Source organism: Notamacropus eugenii, chromosome 4 (assembly GCF_028372415.1).
Source record: "Notamacropus eugenii isolate mMacEug1 chromosome 4, mMacEug1.pri_v2, whole genome shotgun sequence".
NCBI classification, from domain to species: Eukaryota; Metazoa; Chordata; class Mammalia; order Diprotodontia; family Macropodidae; genus Notamacropus; species Notamacropus eugenii.
Window position 1 is genome coordinate 228407451 of NC_092875.1, and position 24026 is coordinate 228431476.

At 37.0% G+C, this 24026-nt stretch overlaps 1 protein-coding gene across 4 annotated transcripts in view; it reads right to left on the bottom strand.

Annotated features, from left to right (window-relative positions):
* Positions 1–3536: 3536 nt before the first annotated feature.
* RNMT (RNA guanine-7 methyltransferase) overlaps positions 3537–24026 on the bottom strand; it is a 61319-nt gene continuing 40829 nt past the window's right edge. For all 4 annotated transcript variants that reach the window (XM_072604159.1, XM_072604160.1, XM_072604161.1 and 1 more), the window contains exons 8-11: positions 14461–14578; positions 7818–7919; positions 6905–6938; positions 3537–5665 (exon numbers count right to left, since the gene is read on the bottom strand). In XM_072604159.1, the coding sequence (XP_072460260.1) occupies positions 5628–5665; positions 6905–6938; positions 7818–7919; positions 14461–14578 (292 nt within the window). In that variant the 3' untranslated portion in view covers positions 3537–5627. The remainder of the gene's footprint in view (positions 5666–6904; positions 6939–7817; positions 7920–14460; positions 14579–24026) is intronic.

Consider the following 24026-nt stretch of genomic DNA (forward strand, 5'->3'; position numbering starts at 1 on the left):
TCTCCACTTAGTCATTCTTTAGTGACAGGAAATTTGGGCCTCTAATCCCACCCTTATCCCTGTTTGAGCATTCTGAAGAGGCTGTCAGAATAGAGGACAGACATCTGGAGTACCTTCTCTTATTCTGGTGGGAGGTGAAGGCAGCAATGACAGGGGCTCGGGATTCCAGTACACCAGAGAGCACAAAACCTTATCGTCCTTTTCCTCTGAAGCACTCAAGGTTCTCCCATGATCCATTCCACAAAGCGATCTACCTCCCCTACTCTGTATTTTCTTCACACCAATGTTCCTTTAAAGCAACTTTTCCTGCCGAATCAGTTTGTATAACTTTCCACAAGGTGTCTCTGTACTGATTGCCTCAGAGGCACACTTCCCCTCACTCTCCCCCCATTCTTGCATCTCTAATATTTATACCACAGAAAGGTTGTTCAGGGATCTTATGTTCCCTAGAATACTCTATGATTAATCAGCTATGACCATGACCTTTTAAGAGAGAGCATCCCAGGGAGGTTCTGCTCTCCAGTCTCTGTTTTGTGCCTTTCAATTTCTTAAAATGAGCCTTGGTAAACAAGTTCTCCTTGGGCTAGGATTCACGGTACCCTACTGGTCAGATCCCACCAATATCCATATATATATATATATATATATATATATATATATATATAGTCTTCATCATCAGTATGGGGTATGGTGCCCTGCCACTGTCCATGGAACAAGAAACATTTAAATAAAACTTCACAAAGGCTAAAAAAAAAAAAAAATGGAATGCATGGTATCCCATAGCAAAAACTTGTTTGTCCTTTGTTTTCCAAGTAAATCAATGACATAATGAGGTGATGTCTTGACTCATGCATGAATGGGATTTAAGTGAAGCAGAGTTGGACAAAGTTGTCAGCCTCACTCATTTCCAGTCATTGAAGTCTAGTGGCAAAATAAAATGTAAAGACAACTGGTGATGGCCTGGGATGCAGTGAGTGACCTTGGTGTCTTTGATGCCTAAGGAAGCTTTAAGTGCTCCACAGCACCTGCTTCAGGCACCTTCATGGCTTGTTAGAACAAATTGTTATTACTGCCCATTCTGCCAGGGAGTCTTCACATCTGTGGGGCAGACATCCCCTTAACTCACCAATGGGTTTGAGGCCCATCAGTTACCTTCAACCTGGTTTAACCTCTTTGCTGAGATGGTCTGCCAGGGTGTGGTTGCTGCATATGCTACAACTTCTTGGAGACAGACACCAAAGGTAGACAAGCAGACCTGAAAAGAAGTCAGCTGACTGGAGGTGCTAGTCTTCCTTGAACATCCCATAAGTTCTGTTCCCCACAGACATACCCCCCCACCAGCCAAAAAAAAATTATCTGGAAAATGGATCGAGATCATTTAAGACATATTGAATTACCTGAAAGCTAAACCACCACCATCACACCCCCCTCCCCAGTGGTCTAGAACTATTTTAAGAAACCTTAAAACTGACCAAATCTCTTAAAGGGAACAAAGTGAAAAGGAAGTCACCAGTCACCTTCTGAAAGGAACCCCAAAATGAATATTCCTAGTAATATTTTTTTAAATCTAGTTTCCAGATCAGACAACTAAATTTACTGCAAGCAGCTAGAGAAAATTTACGTATAAGGAACCATGATCAGTATCATACATAATTTAGCAGCCACCACTATATTAAAGGGTAGAGTTCAGAATAGCTAAATACCAGAAGACAAAAGATATAGGCTTAAAAGCAAGAAGTTATCTGGCAAAACAGTTCTCTTTACAGAAGAAAAAATATTTTTCATCAGATAGGATTTTAAGCAATCCTAATGAAAAAACTAGATCTTCATTGGCTCTCTGAAGTTCAAACAGAGGAGTTAAGAGAAACGTTAAAAAAATAAACCATGAATAAACAATTAAAAGGGACTAAAACAAAAAAAAAAACCTGTTAACATGTCTCTACTGAATCCCATCTGTATCAGGAGTCTAACTAGACAGATCAAGGAGTAGTTCTGTTGTCTAGAGCATCTTAAAAAAAGTGAAAAGGAAGGGAAGGAGGAGATTAGGGAAAACTATCGCACATAATCAGGGTATGCAAGTAACATCTATTCAGATAAGAAGGACTGGAAGAAGCAGATCATACTTGAACTCCATTTTCATCTAAAATGATCAGAGGGAAGAAAACGTATCAACAAAATTGGGTACAGAAAATACATTTCACTCAACAGAGAAACAAAAAGGAAAGAAGAGGTGTAATGAGAGTAGATTAAGGGAGAGAATAGTTCTAAGCAAAATAAACTACACAAAGATATTCATAGCTCTTTTTGCAGTGGCAGAGTTGGAAAAGGAGGTGGTATTCATCCAATGGGGAAGGTCTGAACAAGGCATATAAATGTGATGAAATATTATTGTGCCATTAAAAAAAAATTATGAAGCAGATAGAATGACTTCAGAGGAACTTGGAAAGACTTATACAAAACACTGAACAGCCAAGTAAGTGGAACTATAACTTATACAACGACAGTATCATAAAGACAAACAACTTTGAAACACTTGGGAACTCTGATGACCAGAATGACCCAACACAATTTCTGAAGACTCATGATAAAATATGCTACTCACCTCTTATATCTCAGTGTATAATGAAACATTATTTTAGACATGGTTAATAAGGAAATTTGTTTTGCTTGACTATGACTAACAATGTTCTTATTTTTCTCAATTGAGGGTTTGGGTGGGAGTAAAAGAGGTGTAGTTTTGCATGTTTTTTAAAATTTCAATGTGATGGTAATGTCCCACATGGACTTGTTTCAGTCAGGGTGCAGGTGTTCTCATATTGTTTCATTTGCTCCCTTCTATTTTAGTGTGTCTACTACTTGAGTCATATTATTCATTTTGTGTTCAAATATATTCTCTAATTTTTTCTTAAGCGTTCTTTTATTTTTGCCTTTTGCTTCATTTTCCCATGTTGTGGTAATCTTTTTTTTTTTTCTGAAGCTCAACTTGTAATCATTATGAAATTCCTCTGGTCATCTTCATGCCAAAACCACAGTGTACATAACCATTCCCCAAACTTTTCATTTAGCTCTGGGAACAAAGCAAATCCACATTACCATTCTTGGGAAGAATGTGTAAATCAATTGCCTTTTGGTTCCATCCACCATCCCTGTGACTTTCAAGGGCAAAACACCCCCTCCCCTGGTCACCACACCACTTCCTGTTTATTGGTTTTTCTTTACTAGGAAACTTCTTAGGGGAGTTGGGTTCAGATGTACTTAAGCTTTCATGTCACCACCTTTACCAGAATATTTTATGATACTTTAAGTAACCACTGAAGGTTAATAAACATTGGTTATTAAAATATGACATTCTAAAAGATGGTAATAGCAAATTAGTTTTTTCTGCCATTCAGATCAAATTAATTGGCCTACCAATCACCCCCAAATGTTATTACTTGGCCTTGTAAGAATAAATGACACCTATTTAAAGATATGTATACAGGGCTACAGAACCAAATTTGACTGTTTCATGTGCTCATGACAAAGTGACATTATTATATTATTCAATCTTCATGGCCCATATTTATTTATAGCTGTGGTACATTTACAAATATCAGAAGAAAAGAAAATCTTAAGTCTCAGTACCATTACCAACAACTATAACACACTAAATTTGAGGCAGAGCTTGAGAGAAATATGAAAACAAACAAGTATACCTTCAAAATTCCAGAATTATAACAAAGAAAAATCAGTACAGTGGAAGGAAAACAAATCAGTCAGAATCCTGACACTTACTAATAACCCTGCCTGACCATGAGAAATTTGCTCCTTTAGCATCTGTTTCCTTAATTATAAAATAGGAATAATGCTTACCCTGCATGATCCACAGGATTGCTGCAAGGAAATCACCTTGCAAACACTGAAGTACCATAGAAATATGTTGTTACTATTACTGATGTTAGCTGACCTCAGAAATGAAAGCAGTTCTGGTATCTGGAGGCTATAGCAGAAATCACCTTCCTTCTACCAATGGAGATTTTGATTCCTCATGTAACAAAAATCATTTATTTAGCTTTCAGAGATTTTTCTTGGTTATTATAATTAGTGTCTTATTCACTAAATAAACACAAAGGTAGTGTGCTGAAAGGATCATTGTTATAGAGCCTACATGAAAATTCTCCCCATGTAGTAAGTTAAATATTTTTATCTTACTATACATGTGATTGACTATATGGCTAAAGAAAAGGTAAACAACCTATGGAAGAAGTGTGTTTACCTGAAATTTTCAATAGTACTTTACTACCCTGTATTCTCTTTGACAAACCCCCTTTCCTCTTCTGTTTGCTTTCTTACTTCCTTGTCCTTTGCCTTTGTTCTAGCTAGGTCTGGTAGAGACAGCCCTGAAGGTAGTGTCTAAAATGGACTCCTGGACCAAAGGACACTACTGATTTACACTGCTACTTATCACCACATCTCACTAAGCATCAACCTAACGTCTAACTATTGACTTCATGACCATATACTGCTAGAGCAATCCCAGTTATAAAGAAATATTAGGTAAAAATAATTTGTAGTTTAGTGTGCCAAGTGGGTTTTTTAATCGTCAGAAAAATGAATATTGTAACCTGGATCCACATGAGGCTTAATCATCAAATACAGTAGCCAGATACAATCTTTACAAATAAAGATGCGTTAAAAGGCATAAAAATGTTTCAGCATAATCACATTCGCTGTCAGTAAGGGGAATTTGTAACCCATTATAAAGCAATAACTTAGAATTTTGTAGTTTTAACAATCAAACGTTTTAAATGGCAGCACATATTTCTCCTTTAAAAGGAAAAGAAAAAAGCTGCAAACATTACTGTAGAAAACAAATTCTAAAATAATTCTACGCTATGCATTTTTAAAAAATTCTATTTTGGGAAGGATGTTATGCTAAGCAAACTACTACTTATACTAAATGTATTAAACTATACTAGTAGTAGTAGGCTACTACTTATATTAAATATTGTAGCAACTGTCTAAATTAGTTGCCTAGAATTTTAAGATGTTTTAAAATACACATGTGAAAGCTTCGAAACACCAACATTCAAAACTATACAAAATGCAAAACAATTTAATGTTGAAAACATAACAGGACTACACATAAGCAAGCACACACATGTGTGCACACACTTACAACTTGGATTTCTTGCCCCACATCCTACAGTCTCAAAATTTAATACATTACTGAATAAACTGGAGCACTGTGGCAATGGCTCAGCTGCCTTAATAACAAGTTGTACTGTAACATAATTTTTGAAAGCTACCAGGTCAGTGAAAACTCAAATAAGTTATTTCCCCCCGACCATTTCTGAAAGCAAACTTAATTGTTTTAAAGAGATGAATGTCCAAGCTTGTTTTTTTTTTAACATACACACAAAAATTCATCTGCCAGAGTCAGGTGCTGGAGGGCAGATGTGTCTTCGCCCTAGTTCGTGGCAAGGTCCTACATGTTCACAGATTTTTTTTTTTAAAGGAAGAGAAAAAAATTTTTTTTTAGAAAGGAAAGAAAAAAATTAAAACAAAGCTGCTAGTGCTGATTGTGAATCCTCCACATTTGTATAAGGTGAGATAAACCACTCTTCTTGACTAAATTAGTTTTATGTTCAAGGCTGCTTTTCAAAGGCAAAAACCAAATAAATACCTAAAAATAAAAGAAAAAACACATTAAAAGGTTTGCTATCTTACCCTACAAATAAAATAAAAAGAACAATACTAGTAAACAGTATAAGGTTTGGTAAAAACTCCTCTGCTCTCAGAAAGTGCTAAAAAAAAAAAAAAAAGTGGAAAGGGAGAAACCCTAATATCCTCAACTATTTTCTTGTTTACTGACAGCCTACAAATGATCACCAACTGCAAAATTTGTATGCACACTGTAATCTAGAGTAGTATCACTTCAATGTTTTAATGGTTCCAAAAAAAGACACAAGATAGTTTTGGCATTAAAACTAGGAGAAAAAGTTTTATGCCTAGTCTAATGTAAAAGTTGCTAGAGAATATACATAGACCATCTCTCAAGTAGTAGAATACCACAATAAATGTGATTGGCAGTAACTCTAAAGATTCTATTTAAAATAAAAATTGAAACCATGAGAAATCTTTGTATGAATGAAATAAAGTTTGTGAGATTCTTTACAGTGAATTTCTACCACTTTCTGTGTCATTTAGCAAAACACAAGAATAAGCTAAAACTGGTCTGATGGCCACAACTAACTTCTGAAAGAGTGCAAACTTTGGGTCCTAACTTTTAAGTCAAACACAGAGTTAATATGCTTCAGAGGCAATTATAATCTTAGCTTAGCTAAGCAAGTACCTAAAGAATTCTTTAGATGTATTCCCACTCTTGTGGTACTCAGAATCCATGAAACAAGAATTATTTTCATGGGGGACAGACCACTTTTGCTTCTCCTTTGTATCCTTATAGCAGAACTTGGTGCCTAGCATGTATACTGTACTTTACAAATGTTTGCTTACTAATTAATGGAGTATGTTACTAAGAGTCCTGGTTTAGGTGCAAATTAAGGCTAATGAATCAATTGCTTCACATTGAAGGAAGGGACTATATATGAGTCTTAGGCTAGGTCTATATAAACCTGAAAATACAGTAAACAGCATGAAATAAACCGTTAACTAGATCACAGACACAGTTCATCCACCCATACATATTTGCCCTCACTTGGGTTGTTTGTGTGTTGAAGGAGAGTGAGAGAGGGAGAGCTCCAGATGCCTGGAGGCTGGCCTTCAGGAAAATGAAAATGTAACAAACAAATGCATAATAGAGCAAAATTCATCTCTACAAAATTTCTCATCAGCATATGAACTCCTTAAACATATCAGACCTAAACACTAAAAGATGTCATGTGCTCACACTGATGCTACTTACTTGTAGCTTCCCATTCCGATTTACTTAAGGTCCCCTAAATTTAAATTTAAAAAGAGAGGAGAGTTATACAGTGCAATACAAAGCCATACAGAGCTTTACAGGAATTTGTTATTGTTTATAATTCATAAATATTTTAAATACTAAATGATAGCTAAGATAATAAAGATGAAAACTACAGGTCTAAATTTAATCATCAGTGCAAATTGATACTACAAATTTTGAAGGGTGACTGAGACTATATTGTCTATACAGGTGTCCCAAAAGTCTACGTTGCATTTTAAGTTTTAATTACTTAAAACTCGAGTAATACACATACCTAATACAAAAAATAAGCACATCTTCAAACATAACCAAATTTTTATTTATCTTAATCAATATATAAAATTTATTAGTATAATTAGTGATAGTAACCTATTTTTGAAAAGATGATGAACTTATTTTAAACTATATTCACAAATCCAATACTAGATACAAATCCTTAGTCTAACACCCTTTTTTTCTGAGAGAAAATAGGAGAGAAGGGGTGAGTCAAAAGGACAACAAAGTTCTTGTGCTCTCTTGTAAGACTGAATAACATAAAGCACTTTTGGTTACTACCTAAAACTTCAGTTTCTTCCCTAATCCCTTAAAACTTATTTTACTCCATATTCTGATTCTACATGTATTTAGCTGATTTGGGGGGAACCTGATTATTTTTCCTATATTGGGAAGTAAACATAGGTGAACCAAAAACAGTACTTCTGGAGTATGTACTACAAGGAACAACTTTAAAAAAAAAAGTCGAAGAACAGTGAAGTAGCCAAAACCTTCTAGGGAAATAAGATGGACAGGTCTGAATTATTTATCTTACATTTCAAAACAATATTTACTTTACCTAATGTGTAACAAATATTTTCTTTTAGGAAATACTTACCAAAGGTAATTTAACTTGACTATTTTTCATATATTTTGCAGCATGTTCATAATCGCCCGAATTCCCCGAGGCAAGCTTAGAATTCTCATTGGCTGGATATGGCTAAGAAAGTAAATTAAATTCTTGAGTTTCCTCATACCAATGCCTACTATTAAGTCAACAAATGTTAGACATTCCCTTAGGAGCAAAATAATAAACATATAAAAGAAGAATTGTGACACTATGGCAAACAAGAAAAAATCTTGGCCTTGGGTTCAGAAAACCCAAGTTCTATTAATTATCAAATCACGTTCAACTTGATTATTTGAGGTAAATGCTTACTAAGAAATTTACAAAAATATAAAGCACTACACCAAAAGATAAATGGTCAAAAGATGTAAACAGTTTTTAAAGAACCACATGAAAAACTGTTCCAAATCTAAAAGAGGCAAATCCAAAAACTTTGAGGCATGACCTAACACTCAGCAACCTGGAAAGGATGAGAAAAGATACAATTAGTCAATGTTGAAGGAGCTTTAAGACAAACGACACAGTAATGACTGTCAGTATTCTACTGCCAGCAGAGCTGTTCAGAATAAATAAAACATTTATTAAGGGTTTATTATGTGTGCCAGGCACTATGTTAAATGCTGAGGGCACAAATGAGAAAAAAAAATAGCCTCTATCCTCATGGAGCTTACAATTTAATGAGGGAAAAGAACACAAATAGGGAAGCTGAAAAGGATGAATAGAGGAGGGGAGAAGATATCTGATATAACGATGATAGGGTCAATTGCAAAGAGTGCAGCTGGTAGGAAATACAGAAATGGCTGGGCTCTTGAGGCCTCTTTAAATAACAATTTTCTTTTACACAATGGCTTAGAAAGGAAGAAGAGGGCTAGGTAGGGTAGTAAATATAGGAATGGGCCTGCAGTCAGGAAGACCTAAGTTCAATCAGCCTCAGCCATTTTATTATCTGTGTGACTGGCCAAATCAGTTAAGCCTCATTTGCCACAGGACCTCATCCACAGAATGAAAACACAATGGAGAAGGAAATAGCAAACCACTCTAGTGATCTCTGACAAGAAAATCCCATGGACAAAAGTTCATGAGGTCTCATAGAATTGGACCTGACTGAACAACAAGAAGAAGGGAAACTACAAATAAATGATTTTTAGTAAGCTATAATAGATTAGTCAGGTAAAATTACCATGAAAGAATAAGAATACATCACTCAAATGACAGTGAAATAATTAAATCTCCTGCAGAAACACATTTCTTTAACACCAAAAGGTCTTAAAACCAAATAAGTATATGAAAGAAAATGTGATTGAGGGATAAGGCAATCAGAAAGTAAGATCAAAGAAAAGTGATGCAAATTTTTAAGAGATGTTAATGAATTAGGAACCAGGAAGACACTAACAAAAATTAAATATAAATACTCACAATCTTCAGAAAGCTATCATAGGATCATTGATTTACACCTGAAAAAAACTTTAAAAGTCAATGAGTTCAACCCCCTTTTTTTTTTAAAGTAGAGGAAACTGAACCCTAGAAACACTAAAGAAGGACCCAACGTTTTCCTTTTACAAGCCATCTTAAAGTTCTTAATATAAGATGAGGATGACTATAAATTCTAAATTAATTTGACTAATCTTCTTTTGGGGGGTGAGAGAGGGAAAGGTCCTTTCTGTCCTTAACCACCAAACATTTCAAAGTGAGTATTATCTTTCAAATAGTCACCCTGCTCAACACATCTTTGGAATTCTTCCTCTAATTATCCTCAGGGACAGCTTCCTATCCTAAGAACATTAGTTTCACTACTCTAGTAATGGGTATTTCCTTGGTTTGGTATCTTTTTCTCTAATCTTCTCTCCATCCTCTCTGCTTAGTTCTACCTTCCCCCCTCCTCTTCTTACTGGTACACTTGAGATAAGAGTACTTGTGCCTAACTGAAGAATCTGAGAAGAGGGACCCTGGGGATGGACCTAGATGAGCATAGAAGACTGAATGACAGTTCATTTGTGCCTTCCTACCATAAATAGATCTAATTAGATAAGAGCAATAAATGTTAGCTGCTATAGGTCAAATCACCATAAATGAAAGAGTAGGCACAAGTGTATATGTATGCACATACGTATGTATGTATGTATGTTTATAGGCACAAAGTCTTAAAAATAATTTCTTGTTCCTAACAAGAAGTGAGAAAATACTTTAAAAGGCAATCATTACTACCCCCATACTGACTAGAAAAATCTAAAAATGAAAAAGAGAGCAATATGGTATCAAAATGATAAACAGCAAAAACTAGCAGTGTTACAGAGGCAAAAGAATGACTTCATATATTACATAATTAATACATTACTTTTTTGTTTAAAATACAAATAGTAATGAAGTTTTTATTCTTTTTATAAAATAGAAGATTGTCATTTTTTCCCCCTTTTCTTAGTCTATATTTTTAAAAAACCTTGATGGTTTGATAACACACTACCTCTGCAAAAGAATACAAGGAAAAGAAATAGAACCATCAGCCATCAGTGGATGGCTGAGTCTGAATTCATAACAGCTCTTACAAATACATCATTTTCTTTTAAAGAACTATTACTCTCCTTATTTAAAAAAAAATAAACCTACTGTTCACAGGGCTTTTGTGAAGAAAGAACTCTGAAAACTCTAACTGGTTATCATCAAAATATGACCCTAAATGTCCTGCCAGGAAACTACTCGTCATGGAGATACCCCCTATAGCTGGTACACACACCTCATCAGCATCCTCAATCCCTGATTGGAGAGCTGAAGAACAGAGCAAAGAACTCCTCCAAAACCCTCCACAAAAAGAGGGCTCAGAAGCCCAGTCAATTCCTCATTCCTACCATATGTTCTCCTTAGAATTCACTCCACCATCACCAAGCCCCCAAACCAGGCATCTTCTCCTCCCTTTCCCCAACTTCCTTTCAGCATTTTTTTGTGTGTTCTTTCCCCCATCAGATTGCAAGTTCCTTGAAAGCAGGGACTGTCTTTTCCTAATTAACATCCCTAGCACATAACAGTTCTTGATACATAGTAAGCACTTAAATGTTTATGTCATTGTAGTTCCCACGTACTAACAATGATACTTTCTCTCAATGGCAGAGAATAAAAAGACTGAATATTTTGGATCTGTTTAACTATATAATTGATATGAGAAGGGAAAAAGAGGGAAAAACTAGAATAGTTTTCATGTATATACTCTGAAAAGTATATAGGTTTACCAAGACAAATTTAAAAAACAAAAAGGGAGTACAGAGCTCCTTCTCTTGGTTAGATCTGAAAAAGAAAAAGATACCCTATTTCAAATTAGTCCAGAGAAAAGACAAAAAAAGATGTGATTTCCTTATCATTTAGCTAAAAAGTAAATGAATAAAACAAATGTGCCCAGCAATAAACAATGTTTAGCTCTTGGTAAATTCAAATAATTTGTGAATGTGCCATAAAATTTATTCTTTTATATGGCACTATTCAGAGATTGTTTAAGAGTATGATCACTGCTGCTTGCTTTCAATGTTGATCAATCATGGATATTTAAAAGTGTTAACCACAAACTATACTGCTTCCACTTTTTAGTCAAGAAATGATGCAATGAAATAGTGTGGAACAATGTTATGAAATCATGTAATAGAAAAATGAAGGGGAAAGGATGGGCTTATCCAGAAAAAGAGCATGGACTAACGAGGAAACTCAATAAGATGGGCAAAGCAGGAAGATGTATATACTCTAGTGCTTCCCCCACAGGCCACAAAATATCTGTAAAAAAATTGACTCCCAACAAATTCTAGAGCAGCAGAAGTCACAGAACAACAGAGTGAAAGGAGTTTCTAGCCAAAGGTAACCTGGAAGGCCAAAAGGAAAGATCTATCTCACGAGACACTGTTCAGCACTGGGAGGAACAGGACCTGAACAGACCTCTGGGGCAGAATTCCCAGCAGGGGAGAGGTCCCCAGATTCCCTCAACCCACAAGCAACAAAGAAAGCTCCAAAGGTCAGCGTGGGAGCGTTTTCTCAGCTGGAAGAGAGCAGGGTTCCCCCAGCTCTGGTCCCAGGAGGCGGCGACGGCGGCGGCAGCAGCAGCAGCAGCAGCAGCAGCAGCAGCAGGTGGCAGGTTGCTATGTGGAAGCAACCTGGGTCCACTGTCCTGGCAGCTCAGCTTAAAGCCCCTGGGGGAGTTGAGCAGCTGATCTGAATCTCAGCCTTGAGCTAGACACTGGGGAGAGGAGGAGCACTAGGACCCTCCTCTTGACAAAGGATTCAGAAGTCAAGTAACTGGCTGGGAAAATGCCCAAAAGAGGGAAAAGAAATAAGGACACAGAAGTTTATTTTCTTGGTGAACAGGTGTCCCCTTCCATCCTTTTGGATGAGGAAGAACAAGGCATATTTTCAGAAGTCAAGGTCTGTGCCTCCAGTATCTCCAAAATGAATATGAAATGGGCTCAAGCCATAGAAAAGCTTGAAAAGCGTGTCAACAGCCTGCTAAAGGAGAACCAAAAAAATGATGAGGAAAATAACACCTTTAAAAAAAAAGGCTAACATAATTGGAAAAAGAGGTCCAAAAAGCCAATGAGGAGAAGGAGGCTTTAAAAAGCAGAATTAGCCAAATGGAAAAGAAGGTTCAAAAGCTCACTGAACAAAAGAATTCTTTAAAAGAGAGAATCAAGTTCAGGGAAGCTAATGACTATGAGATAAACCAAGAAGTTAGAAAACAAAACCAAAAACAGAAGATAATGTGAAACATCTCATTGGAAAACAACTGACCTGGAAAATAGATCCAGGAGAAACAATTTAAAAATTATGGGACTACCTGAAAGCCATGATCAAAAAAAGAACCTAGACATTATCTTCCATGAAATTATCAAGGAAAACTGCCCTGAAGTTCTAGAATCAGAGGGCAAAATAAATATTGAAAGAATCCACCCATCACCTCCTGAACGAGACTCGAAAGAGACTTAGAATATTGTGGCCAAATTTCAGAGTTCCCAGATCAAGGAGAAAATATTGCAAGCAGCTAGAAAGAAACAATATGAGTATTGTGGAAATACAATCAGGATAACACAGGATCTGGCAGCTTCTACATTAAGGGATCGAAGGGCTTGGAATAGGATATTCCAGAAGTCAAAGGAACTGGGATTAAAACCAAGCATCACCTACCCAGCAAAACTGAGCATAATACTTCAAGGGAATAAATGGTCATTCAATGATATAGAGGACTTTCAAGCGTTCATGATGAAAAGACCAGAACTGAATAGAAAATTTGACTTTCAAACACAAGAATCAAGAGAAGCATGAAAAGGTAAATAGGAAACAGAAATCATAAAAGACTTTCTAAAGCTGAACTATTTACATTCCTACATGGAAAGACAAAATTTGTAACTCTTGAGACTTTTCTTAGTATTTGGATAGGTGGAAGGATTATACACATACAAAAACACACACACACACACACACACACACACACACACACACACACACACACACAAAGTACAGGTTGAGTTGAATCAGAAGAGATGATATCCATAAAAAAATAAAATAAAAATTAATAAGAAAATGACATGAGATTTGGCAATTAGAGCAATGATGTCAAATTCAAATAGGAATCATACATAAGGATCCCCACCAGCTGCATATTCATTTAGTTCTTAAATGTAATGTTATCTAAGTTTCAATCATATTTTTATATTCTGTTAAATATTTCCCAATTACATTTTAATCTGGTTCGATCATTGTGTGCAGCTTTATGTTTCATGCCACTGCTGTAGAGAATTAAAAAGAGAGAAAAGTAAGTGGAGTCATCTATTGTAGAGTCTTCTCAAAGTTCAGCCACCAAAAGAAAAGACAAAAGGCAATAGCTAGCTGGGATGGATGGATCAAGCAATGTCTTTTTGAGAATGGAATATTTCTAAGCAGTAGGGAAGTAGCTAATAGACAGGGAGATTTCTGAAGATAAGAGTATTGATGATAGAGGAATAATCTACTGGAAAAGATGGGATGAAATGGGATCACCTGTGCACATATAGGGTTTTGCCTTATCAAAGAAAAGGGCCACATCTTCATGGGACACAGAGACAAAAGAGAAGACAGTGCCATATATGGGGGATATGAAATGAGGAAGAAGTGCTTGGTGAACAGTTTCACAACTTTTTCAGTAAAACACAAGGCAGGGTTCCCAGGTGAGAATGTGAAGGAGATGGAGCCATGGGAGGTTTGAGGAGGATAAAAATGATCTGAAAGAGCCTAGAAAAGTTCAAAAATATTGTTTCGTCATAATGAAGTCCCAGTTAAAATTATAAAACATAAATTTGTAGCAAGCCCAGTTAGCATAATTTCACAATCTTCCTTGCCCCCAACTTTGTTCTAGCTAACACGAAAATGGACAAAGATGTAAAATGATGGGAGTCATTCAGGAACAAGTATTAGCAGGGCAAGATCAGTGATAGGATAAGGGAGCAAGAAACATGACAAAAGAATTGAAATCATCCATAAAGAAGGCAAGATAGGAAGAGCTGGAGAGCGCAGCCAGCCAGAGATAACTGGAAAGAATGAATGTACAACGGAAAACACTTCAAAAATGAAAATCTAGTTGATGTAACTTGTGAAGTAAATACCAATTTCAATTTCTTTTCAAAACACTTACCTCTAATGCCTGCATTCGTTTGAGGAGCACTTTGTTTTCAACGTTTTTGATCTTTTCTTCATAGAATTCCAAAAACGTCTTTTTGTAAACTAGTTTCATGTTATATTTCTTTGCCATTCTGTTAAAAAAAAAAATTCTGATAGCATAGTAAAAACATACAGATTTTGAATTATTTGAACTTCTATGCCACAGTGACATCTTCAGGTTTCAAATGAAATAACCTCTCTCCCTAGAAATGATAACACACTGATACAAAATTTGTTCATTCATTCATCAAGTTATTATTAATAAAACCTAAAATGTATAAAGCACTCAAATAGGAGCTCTGGGAGATACATGAAAAGTATAAACTCTACCCTCAAGGATGTTACATGATACAAATTTAAGTACACAAGGTAGTTACACTGTAAAGAATTTATAAATACTTTGTCTAAACTCCTTGCTTTAAAACTAAGCCCCAGAAAAGGAACTAGAAAAAAGGCACCATCCAAAATGTTAAGGAAGTCTGAGGGCTTGAAAGACAAGAGAAAAGCCATGCTAACAAAAATGATGAAATTATGTCATTTGAAGTTCTGTAAAATAGTTTAAAGAAATAAAAACACTACTCTCAGAGGGGTAGCCTAATAAAAGCATTCATTAATTACCTCAAGAAATTGCAAATAGGAATATTTCCTCCCAAAAAACTTAGCTAAATCAATAGATTCTAAAATCTACAATGAGCTATCATATAGTAAAGTCTTGTCAATAAACAACAGAAATGACAGCTGTGACTTAAAAGATTAGCTATCTACTAAAAAATTTCCTTTCTACTAATTTCCCCAAGTCAAAAGATTTTTCAGATGAGAAATTTAACTTTTGCAAAGTACTGTAATTAACCTGTCAAAGATGGCTTCCACCCTATGCTTGACATTTTCATAAACTTTTTTTTTTTGGAGATTGGGTCTCCCTATCTCACCCATGCTGGAAATGCCAACTGTTCTGATCTGTGCCAGTTGGTTTCTCCATGGGCAGCCTGGTGGCTCTCTGCTCAAATGACTCACCATAGTGATGCTGAACTAACTGTGGACACCCAACTGGCTTAGCTCATTCAAAAGTCCTATGCTCAAACAATCTGCTTGTCTCAGCCATCTCTGATGGCAGAGACTACAAACTTGTGCCAACTAACCTGGGATTTACATTTCCCTCCCATTAATTACCATAGGAAGGCAGCTAAATGAAAAAACTCAACTAGTTTCAAATGCCCCCCAAAAAATCAAAACATGAAATTTTTAAGTATGAAACTTATCTGATATACACTGTGCTTATAACTTTATGCTAATGAGAAGGATCTCAGCAGACATACTTGCAAAATAACTACAAACAGTATACAATTTTTCCTTGCAGAAATGTTACTGAAAATTCTGTAAACCACAATTTTATAAGCCACTTACTGTTATATTAAGCTATAAGTAAAAAAAAAAAATCAGCAAACATAAATCAAGAGTAGTTTATGGAACTATTAAAGAATCTAATTATTCTTCATGTAAGAAAACCAAACAAACCAAGAAGAAGATACTAAAAAGTTTTGAAAAATAAGAAGTAATAAAACTTAGAACTATACCAATAAAATTAGAACTCTAAAATTCAGATGGTTTATGCTAAAGTTCATTTTTGCATGACATCACAGGGGATCTCCAATGCTTTGCTTGGGCTCTACTGATAGATCTAAAACTTACCTGGTACACCTCCAATTCAAGTTAGTTGGCTTCACCATTCACCCCCTCTCCATGGTTTACCTGAATTCCATCAGAGAGAGGAAGACGCCCATACAAATACCCTCTTCCTCCTATTCTAGCACTTTACACAATTAGTATCTTACTCCCCGTATGCCACTTCCAGATTGTCTCTCTACTGACGTTATCAGTCAGTAATTTGTTCTCCTTTGAATTTCATTCAATCCATATTGATTAAGATTCTGTTGGCTTTGGGGGAAGGAGCCAAGATGGTGGAGTAGAAAGACGCACATATGCTAGCTCTTACCACACAGCCCATAAAATACCTGTAAAGAAGAACTCTCAACAAATTCTAGAGTAGCAGAAGACACAGAACAACAGAGTGGAGGAGATTTCTATCCCAGATAGACCTGAAAGACCCACAGCAAAGGTCTATCGCACACTGGACGCAAAGCAGAGCCCGAATCTCCAGCGGCACAACAGATCCCTCAACCCACAGGCACCAAAGGTCAGTGAGAGGGTCTTTTCGGCTGGCCAAGAGGGGAGCGGGGTGTCCCCATAACTCAGGCCTCCTCAGGAGGCAGCAGTAGAGGCAGCAGCAGATGGGACTCCCAAAGGAGGCAGTAGCCCGCATCCATTGTTTAAAGTCTCATCATAAAGCCCCTAAAGGAACTGAGCTCTGTGTGGTGGCCTTGCCCCCACCTGAGCAGCTGATCTTAATCTCACACTGAATAGCAGCCCTGCTCCTGCCTAAAACCCCTGAGGCTTGGGAGCAGCTTATCTAAATCTCAGCCCCCAGTGCTGGCTTGGCAGAACTGGAGGCAAAGTGGTTATGGAGAGGAACCTCAAAAGTCAAGTAACTGGCTGGGAAAATGCCCAAAAAAGGGAAAAAAAATAAGACCATGGAAGGTTACTTTCTTGGGGAACAGGTGTCTCCCCCCATCCTTTCAGATGAGGAGGAACAAGGCATACTGCCAGAGGAAGTCAAGGCCTCTACCTCCAGGGTCACCAAAGGGAACTTAAACTGGGCCCAGGCAGTCGAAGACCTTAAAAAACAAGTTAGCAGCTTACTAAAGGAGAACCAAAAAAATGCTGAGGAAAATAACAGCTTTAAAAAGAGGCTAACGCAATTGGAAAAAGAGGTCCAAAAAGCCAATGAGGAGGAGGTTTTAAAAAGCAAATGGAAGAGAAGGTTCAAAAGCTCACTGAACAAAATAATTCATTGAAAGAGAGACTTGAGTTCAGGGAAATGAATGACTGAGTTAAACCAAGCAGTTAGTAAACAAAACTAAAAATTTGAAAAAATAGAAGATAATGTGAAACATCTCATTGGAAAAACAACTGACCTGGAAAAGAGATCCAGGAGAAACAATTTGAAAATCATAGGACTATCTGAAAGCCATTATCAGAAAAAAAGCCTAAACATTATCTTCCATGAAATTATCAAGGAAAACTGCCCTGACGTTCTAGAATCAGAGGGCAAAATAAATATTGAAAGAATTCACCAATCACCTCCTGAAAGAGACCCAAACAGAGAAACTCCCAGGAATATTGTGGCCAAACTTCAGAGTTCCCAAATCAAGGAAAAATACTCCAAGCAGCTAGAAAGAAACAATTTGGGTACTGTGGAAATACAATCAGGATAACACAGGATCTGGCAGCTTCAACATTAAGGGATCGAAGGGCTTGGAATGGGATATTTCAGAGGTCAAAGGAACTGGGATTGAAACCAACAATCACCTACCCAGCAAATGTGAGTATAATACTTCAAGGGAATAAATGGTCATTCAATGATATAGACGACTTTCAATCATTCATATTGAGGAAAAGACCAGATCTGTATAGAAAAATCTGACTTTCCAAGACAAGAATCAAAAGAAGCATGAAAAGGTAAACAGGAAAGAAAAATCATAAAACACTTCCTAAACCTGAACTGTTTACATTATTATATGGAAAGAAAATATTTTTAACTCTTGAATCTTTTCTCAGTATTTGGGTAGATGGAGAGATTGTGTGTACACACACACACACACACACACACACACACACACACACACAGAGTACAGGATGTGTTATATCAGAAGAGATGATATCCACACACACAAAAAATAAAATAAAATAAAAATTAAGGGGTGAAAGAGGAAAATTCCAGGAAGAGAAAGGGAGAAATGGAACAGGGCAGGCTATAACTCATAAAAGAGATAAGAAAAATTTTATTCAGTGGAGGAGAAAAGGGAGAAGGGGAGGGGAAAAATGAAGCTACTCTCTCCACATGTGGCTGAAGGAGGGAATAACATACTCACTAAATTTGAGAAGAAAATTTATATCACACCACAGCAAAGTAGGAGAGGAGGTGACAAGTGGGATGAGGAGAATGTTAGAAGGGAGGGCAAATGAGAGAAAGGAGTCACTAGAAATAAACACTTTCGAGAAGTGACAAGGTCACTTGTGGGGAAAAAAATAAGGGGGGATAGCGTAAGACAGAGGGCAATATAATTAGTATTACACAACATGATTGGAAGTCTTTTGCAAAAGAACACATATTTAGTCTTTATTGAACTGCTTCTCTTCTCAGTGGGGCTGGGGAAGGAGGCGGGGAGGGAGAGAAGTTGGAATTCAAAGTATTAGAAATGAATGCTGAGAATTTTTAATGCATATAATCAGGAAATAAGAACTACAGGGAATGGGGTATAGAAATTTATCTTGCCCTACCAGAAAAGAGAGAAGATGGGGATAAGGGAAGGGTGGGGTATGATAGAAGGGAGGGTACATTGAGGAAAGGAGTAATCAGAATGCAAGGTTATTAGGAAGCGGGGGGAGGGGAGCGATGAGGAGAAAAATTGGACATGTTACAAAGTGAGGTAAAAGCAATTAGTATTAAAACAAGTGACTAAATTAATTACTGAGAATAAATCAATGACATCTTTAGTTTGGGGAAAAGAAATTCAGTCTAAATTTCCTAGAGGAAGGTAACCTCAGGTAAAATTTGGCATTGATGGAAAAGTTAAGCTTTTAATGGTAAATTTGATTTTATGAACTAGAACGTATACAGAGAGGTATGTAAGCCACTTAAGACTTGCCTCAAAAGATGTTCCTTAGCCAAAGTGAAATTATAATCATATTTGAAACCTGGATATTGGAACTTGCCATTTTTTAGATGCTATGGAACTATTAAGTGACTGTTCTTCCGAGTCTAACTCCAGGTATGGGTAGCAAGAAAGGCGATCTGAGCCTCCAATCCATGATGCCAGTAAGTCTGGAAGACGCTGGTATGAACTGCAAAGGTGATCTCATGAGAAGGGTGGGAGAGCGGCTGTTCAGCCTGGGCTGAGGTAGGATTCTCCTGACTCAATTTCCCTACTGACACCTGGCAGACTTTAAGCCTGACTGAATCCAAGTGGACAATCTAATCCTGCCTGGAAATGACATGAAGTTGGGGAGATATTATATCCCTGCAATGTCCCTACTCTTGGTGGCAATTTCCTATAGTCAAAAGGTTTGTAAGCTTAATACCAGATCTAATTATAGATTACTGGTAGGGGAACATCCGAAGTTAAGTCTAAAATTAAGCTATTAAGCACAGAACTTTAGATCAGCAACAATAAGTTAGGGTCCTTTAACTCTTAGTAATACTGTGGAGACAATTAGGTCAAGAGCTTGTGAAGTTAGCAACATAAATATTATTTGTGTCTCGGTTAATGTTTAAAAAAAAAAATTCTTTTGTGGTCCATATTGTAAATGCTTTAAAAAGAAGTATCACCTGACCAAAAGCTTGAATTATTTTATGTTATAAACTGTTAAAAATGAAAAATAAAAATTTTTTAAAAAATGCTACAAATCACATAAAGTTTGTGAAAATCAAAACAGTCATGAAACTTTGCCTAATACCCTGTAAATTATTTTTAAAAATGGCAAAAGATGGGAATATTCAATATTTCAGGAATGGTAGATATTGTTGTTGGAGATACAAATCAGTAAAACCTTTTTTGGGAATCTGTTTACTATTGTGCAAATAAAATTATTACAATGTTCAAAAAAAAAAAAAAGATTCTGTTGGCTTCCAGAACACTTTTCTTCTTCAGTAAATATAGTCTCTCTCCTCTCCAACTCCTATATTTATACTAGAGAACTTCAACATATATACCAATACTCCCTCAACTCCTCCAATTGCTCATTTCCCATCCAGCCCACCTCAGCTACACAAAAATAGTCATACCCCAACCTTTCCAGCACTACTTTAATGAACTCTGTAATTCCTTTACCTGATCATCATATGTTCTCATTCCACCTCTATTTCTGCCTTGCATAACCTTAAACCTGTCCTTCATCCTCACTATGACCAGCAGTCTCTCAACTGTTTAATTCTTCCCCAGTCATCCTCTCTGCACTGCTACACTTTCCCTATCTTGACTCCTTCCTAAACCAGTTCAACTCTAAGCTGTTGTTTTCTCTCAAGTCCCTTGACTTTTCAACCTATCGCCAATCTTGCCCTAACTAGTCTCAGCTCTGGATCACTCCCATCATCCTGTCTTTGCTCTTATGTTGTACTAAACAAAACTAGAGAGAAATCACAAAACCAATCTTTCTGACTGGGTCCACTACAGATTTATGTTACATAATAATTTCAACTAAATCCTCAATGAAGCAAGGCAATCCTTTTACTCACTAATCAAGTCACTCTCCCATTTATCACAGTGTCTTTTTTAAATCTTTTCATGCTTCTTTAAAATTGGTTAGCTCTCCTTTCCCCTCCAAAAATTTTGCTTGATATTTTACTAAAAAAAGTATGAATCCATTCACAAAGGAATTCTTCTCATCTCATAGCCCTGCTGGTAGGCTACTATCTTCTCCTTCAACCCTGTCTCACAGGAAGAGATGGGTTCTTCTATGTGTACACACTATCCCATCTTCTCCAGCAGATCTATCACTTCTCTCTAGGTTTCAATGACAGTGCTCTCTCCTAGTTTTCCTAATGGTTGAATCCTCACTCAGGCTACACACATTAATCATGGGTGTTTCCCAGATCCTCTTTTTTTCGCCCCTCTCTATGTTGATTTGTTTATTGATCTCTTCAGTTCCCAAGGTTTCAATTATCATCTCTATGTGGATGATTCTCAGATGCTTTGTCCAACCCCAACCTGTCTCCTGACCTCCAATCTTATACTTAAAATTGCCTATTAGAAATCCTGATGTAGATGTCCTACAGATATCTTTAAATTCACTATGTCCAAAGCAAAACTCATTATATTTCCACCTAAGCCTGACCTCTGCCTAACTTCCCTATTACTGTCAAGAATACCACCATCCTTCCAGTTACCTACACTCACACCCTAGGTGTCATCGTTAACGCCTCACTTTCTTTAATCTTCCCTCCTTCATCTAATAAGTTGCAATGTCCCATCCCTTTTTTCCTTCTTAACACATATGCCCCTTATCTCCTGACACTGTCATCACCTAGTGCAGGTCCTTATCACCTCATACTTTAACTACTGCAATAGCCTACCCTGCCTCAAGTCTCTCCTCATTCTAAACCATCCTCTGCTTAGCTATCAAATTGATCTTACTGAAACATACATCTGACCATGTTATTGCTCCATTCAATAAATTCCAAAGGCTCTCTATTACCTCCCAGATCAGACACAAAATCCTTTGTTTGGCTTTTAAAGCTCTTCATAATCTAAGATGCTCCCAACTTTCCACATACTCGTCCTTGATATTCTTCACACAAAACACTGCATCTACCGATTCAAGGCATTCTTACTGGTAGATGATCATGTCTAGGATCCTCTATCTCCTCATCTCCAGGCTCCTTCCTTTCAGGTCTCCATCAACTTTGAGCTTAAGTCCCAACTTCTGTCTCTTCCAGTCCTCCTTAACCTTAGTATCTTCCTTGTGAGATTATCTGTTTGTGTATATATTTATGCATGTGTATATATATCTTGTTTGTACTCCAATTTATCATATATGTATTTATGTACCTCATTTGTACATAGTTGTTTTCATGTTGTCAAATGCATTAGAATGTGAACAGGAACTGGATTTTGTTTTTGTTTTTGCCTTTCTCTGTATTCCTTGCATTTAGCACAGTGATGCTTAAAAAATGCCTGGTAGCTTAACCTGATAAGATTTCATAAGAAATTTTCATGACGAAGTGTTGCTGTTAGTTACAAAAATAAAATAAGAAAATCAGAATCTCTACTGTATTAAGATTAGCTTTCCTACTAGTCAAATCATAATTTCATGAGAAATTTTACAACAGTAAGCAGTACAAAGTACAACTAAATTAAATTCAAACTAGCATACTTCCCACGAGTTTGGAAATAAGACTATATTCTTGACCTCCCTCTACTTTCATGGAACATTTTAGTTATCTTTTTTCCCCAAAACTGAAGCAACTTTTTCTAATTAGAATAGCTAGCACTTATATAGGCAGTACTTTAAGATCTATGAAGTGTTTGACAAATATTAACTCATTTTATCCTCAGGCCAATCCTGAGAAATAGCTGTTAATATTTCCATCACACAGACAAGGAAGTGGGGGCAGACTTCAAGTGACATGAACAGGGTCATAAAGCTAGTTCAGCGTCTGAGGCTGGATTTGAAATCACATTTTGCCAACTTCAGAGACAATGGCTCTATCCATGATGCCACCAGTTCCCACTATCTAGTTTCCTTACCATCTACTACCCAAGCTAGTAGACTCCCTGCTCTTATACTAACTTTATCAAAACAGACTCTCAAATTACTTTCCCAATTTCTTTTTTTTTTTTTTGCACTGAATGTGGTGACTTTATTGGTGGTACACTACAGGACTATAGGCTTCTCCCCACTATTACAGGGCTGTATTGGGACAAGGATGTGAATGGGACATGGTATCCCCAGTACAGGAACATAAGTTAGGAATGTAGGCTTCCCAGTGGTGGAACTCCTTTTTTGACTGGGGATGAAGATTCATAGCTTTCCACTTTACTCCTTGGAGGCCATGTAGATCATGAGGTCCACTACATGGTTGCTGTAACCATACTCATTGTCATATCAAGAAATGAACTCGACAAAGTGGTCATTGAGGGCAATACCAGCACCAGCATCAAAGGTGGAAGAGTAGGTGTTGCTGTTAAAGTTACAGGATACAACCTGGTCCTCTGTGTAGCCCAAGATGCCCTTCAAGGGTCCCTCTGATGTCTGCTTCACCACTTTCTTGATATCATCATATTTGGCAGGTTTCTCCAGGCGGTAGGTCAGATCCACAACAGATACGTTTGAAGTAGGAACACGGAAGGCCATGCCTATGAGCTTCCCATTCAGCTCAGGTATGACCTTGTCTACAGCCTTAGCAGCACCACTGGAAGCAGGGATGATGTTTTGGGCAGCACCACATCCATCACACCACAGCTTACCAGAGAGGCTATCTACTATCTTCTGGGTAGCAGTAATGGCATGGACTGTAATCATGAGTCCTTCCACAATGCCAAAGTTGTCATGAATGACCTTGGCCAAGAGGACTAAGCAGATGGTAGTGCAGGAAGCATTACTGACAATCTTAAGGGAATTATCATATTTCTCATGGTTCACTCCCATCACGAACATTGGGGCATCAGCCAAAGGGCAGAGATGATGACCTTCTTGGCTTCAACCTTCAAGTGAGCCCCAGCCTTTTCCATGGTGGTAAAGACTCCAGCGGACTCTACAACATACTCAGCTCCAGCATCTCCCCATTTGATATTGGTGGGATCCCTCTCCTGGAAGATGGTAATGGCTTTTCCATTGATCACCAGCTTCCCATTCTCAGCCTTGACTGTGCCCTTGAACTTGTCATGAGTACAGTCATATTGAAACATATAAACCATGTAGTTG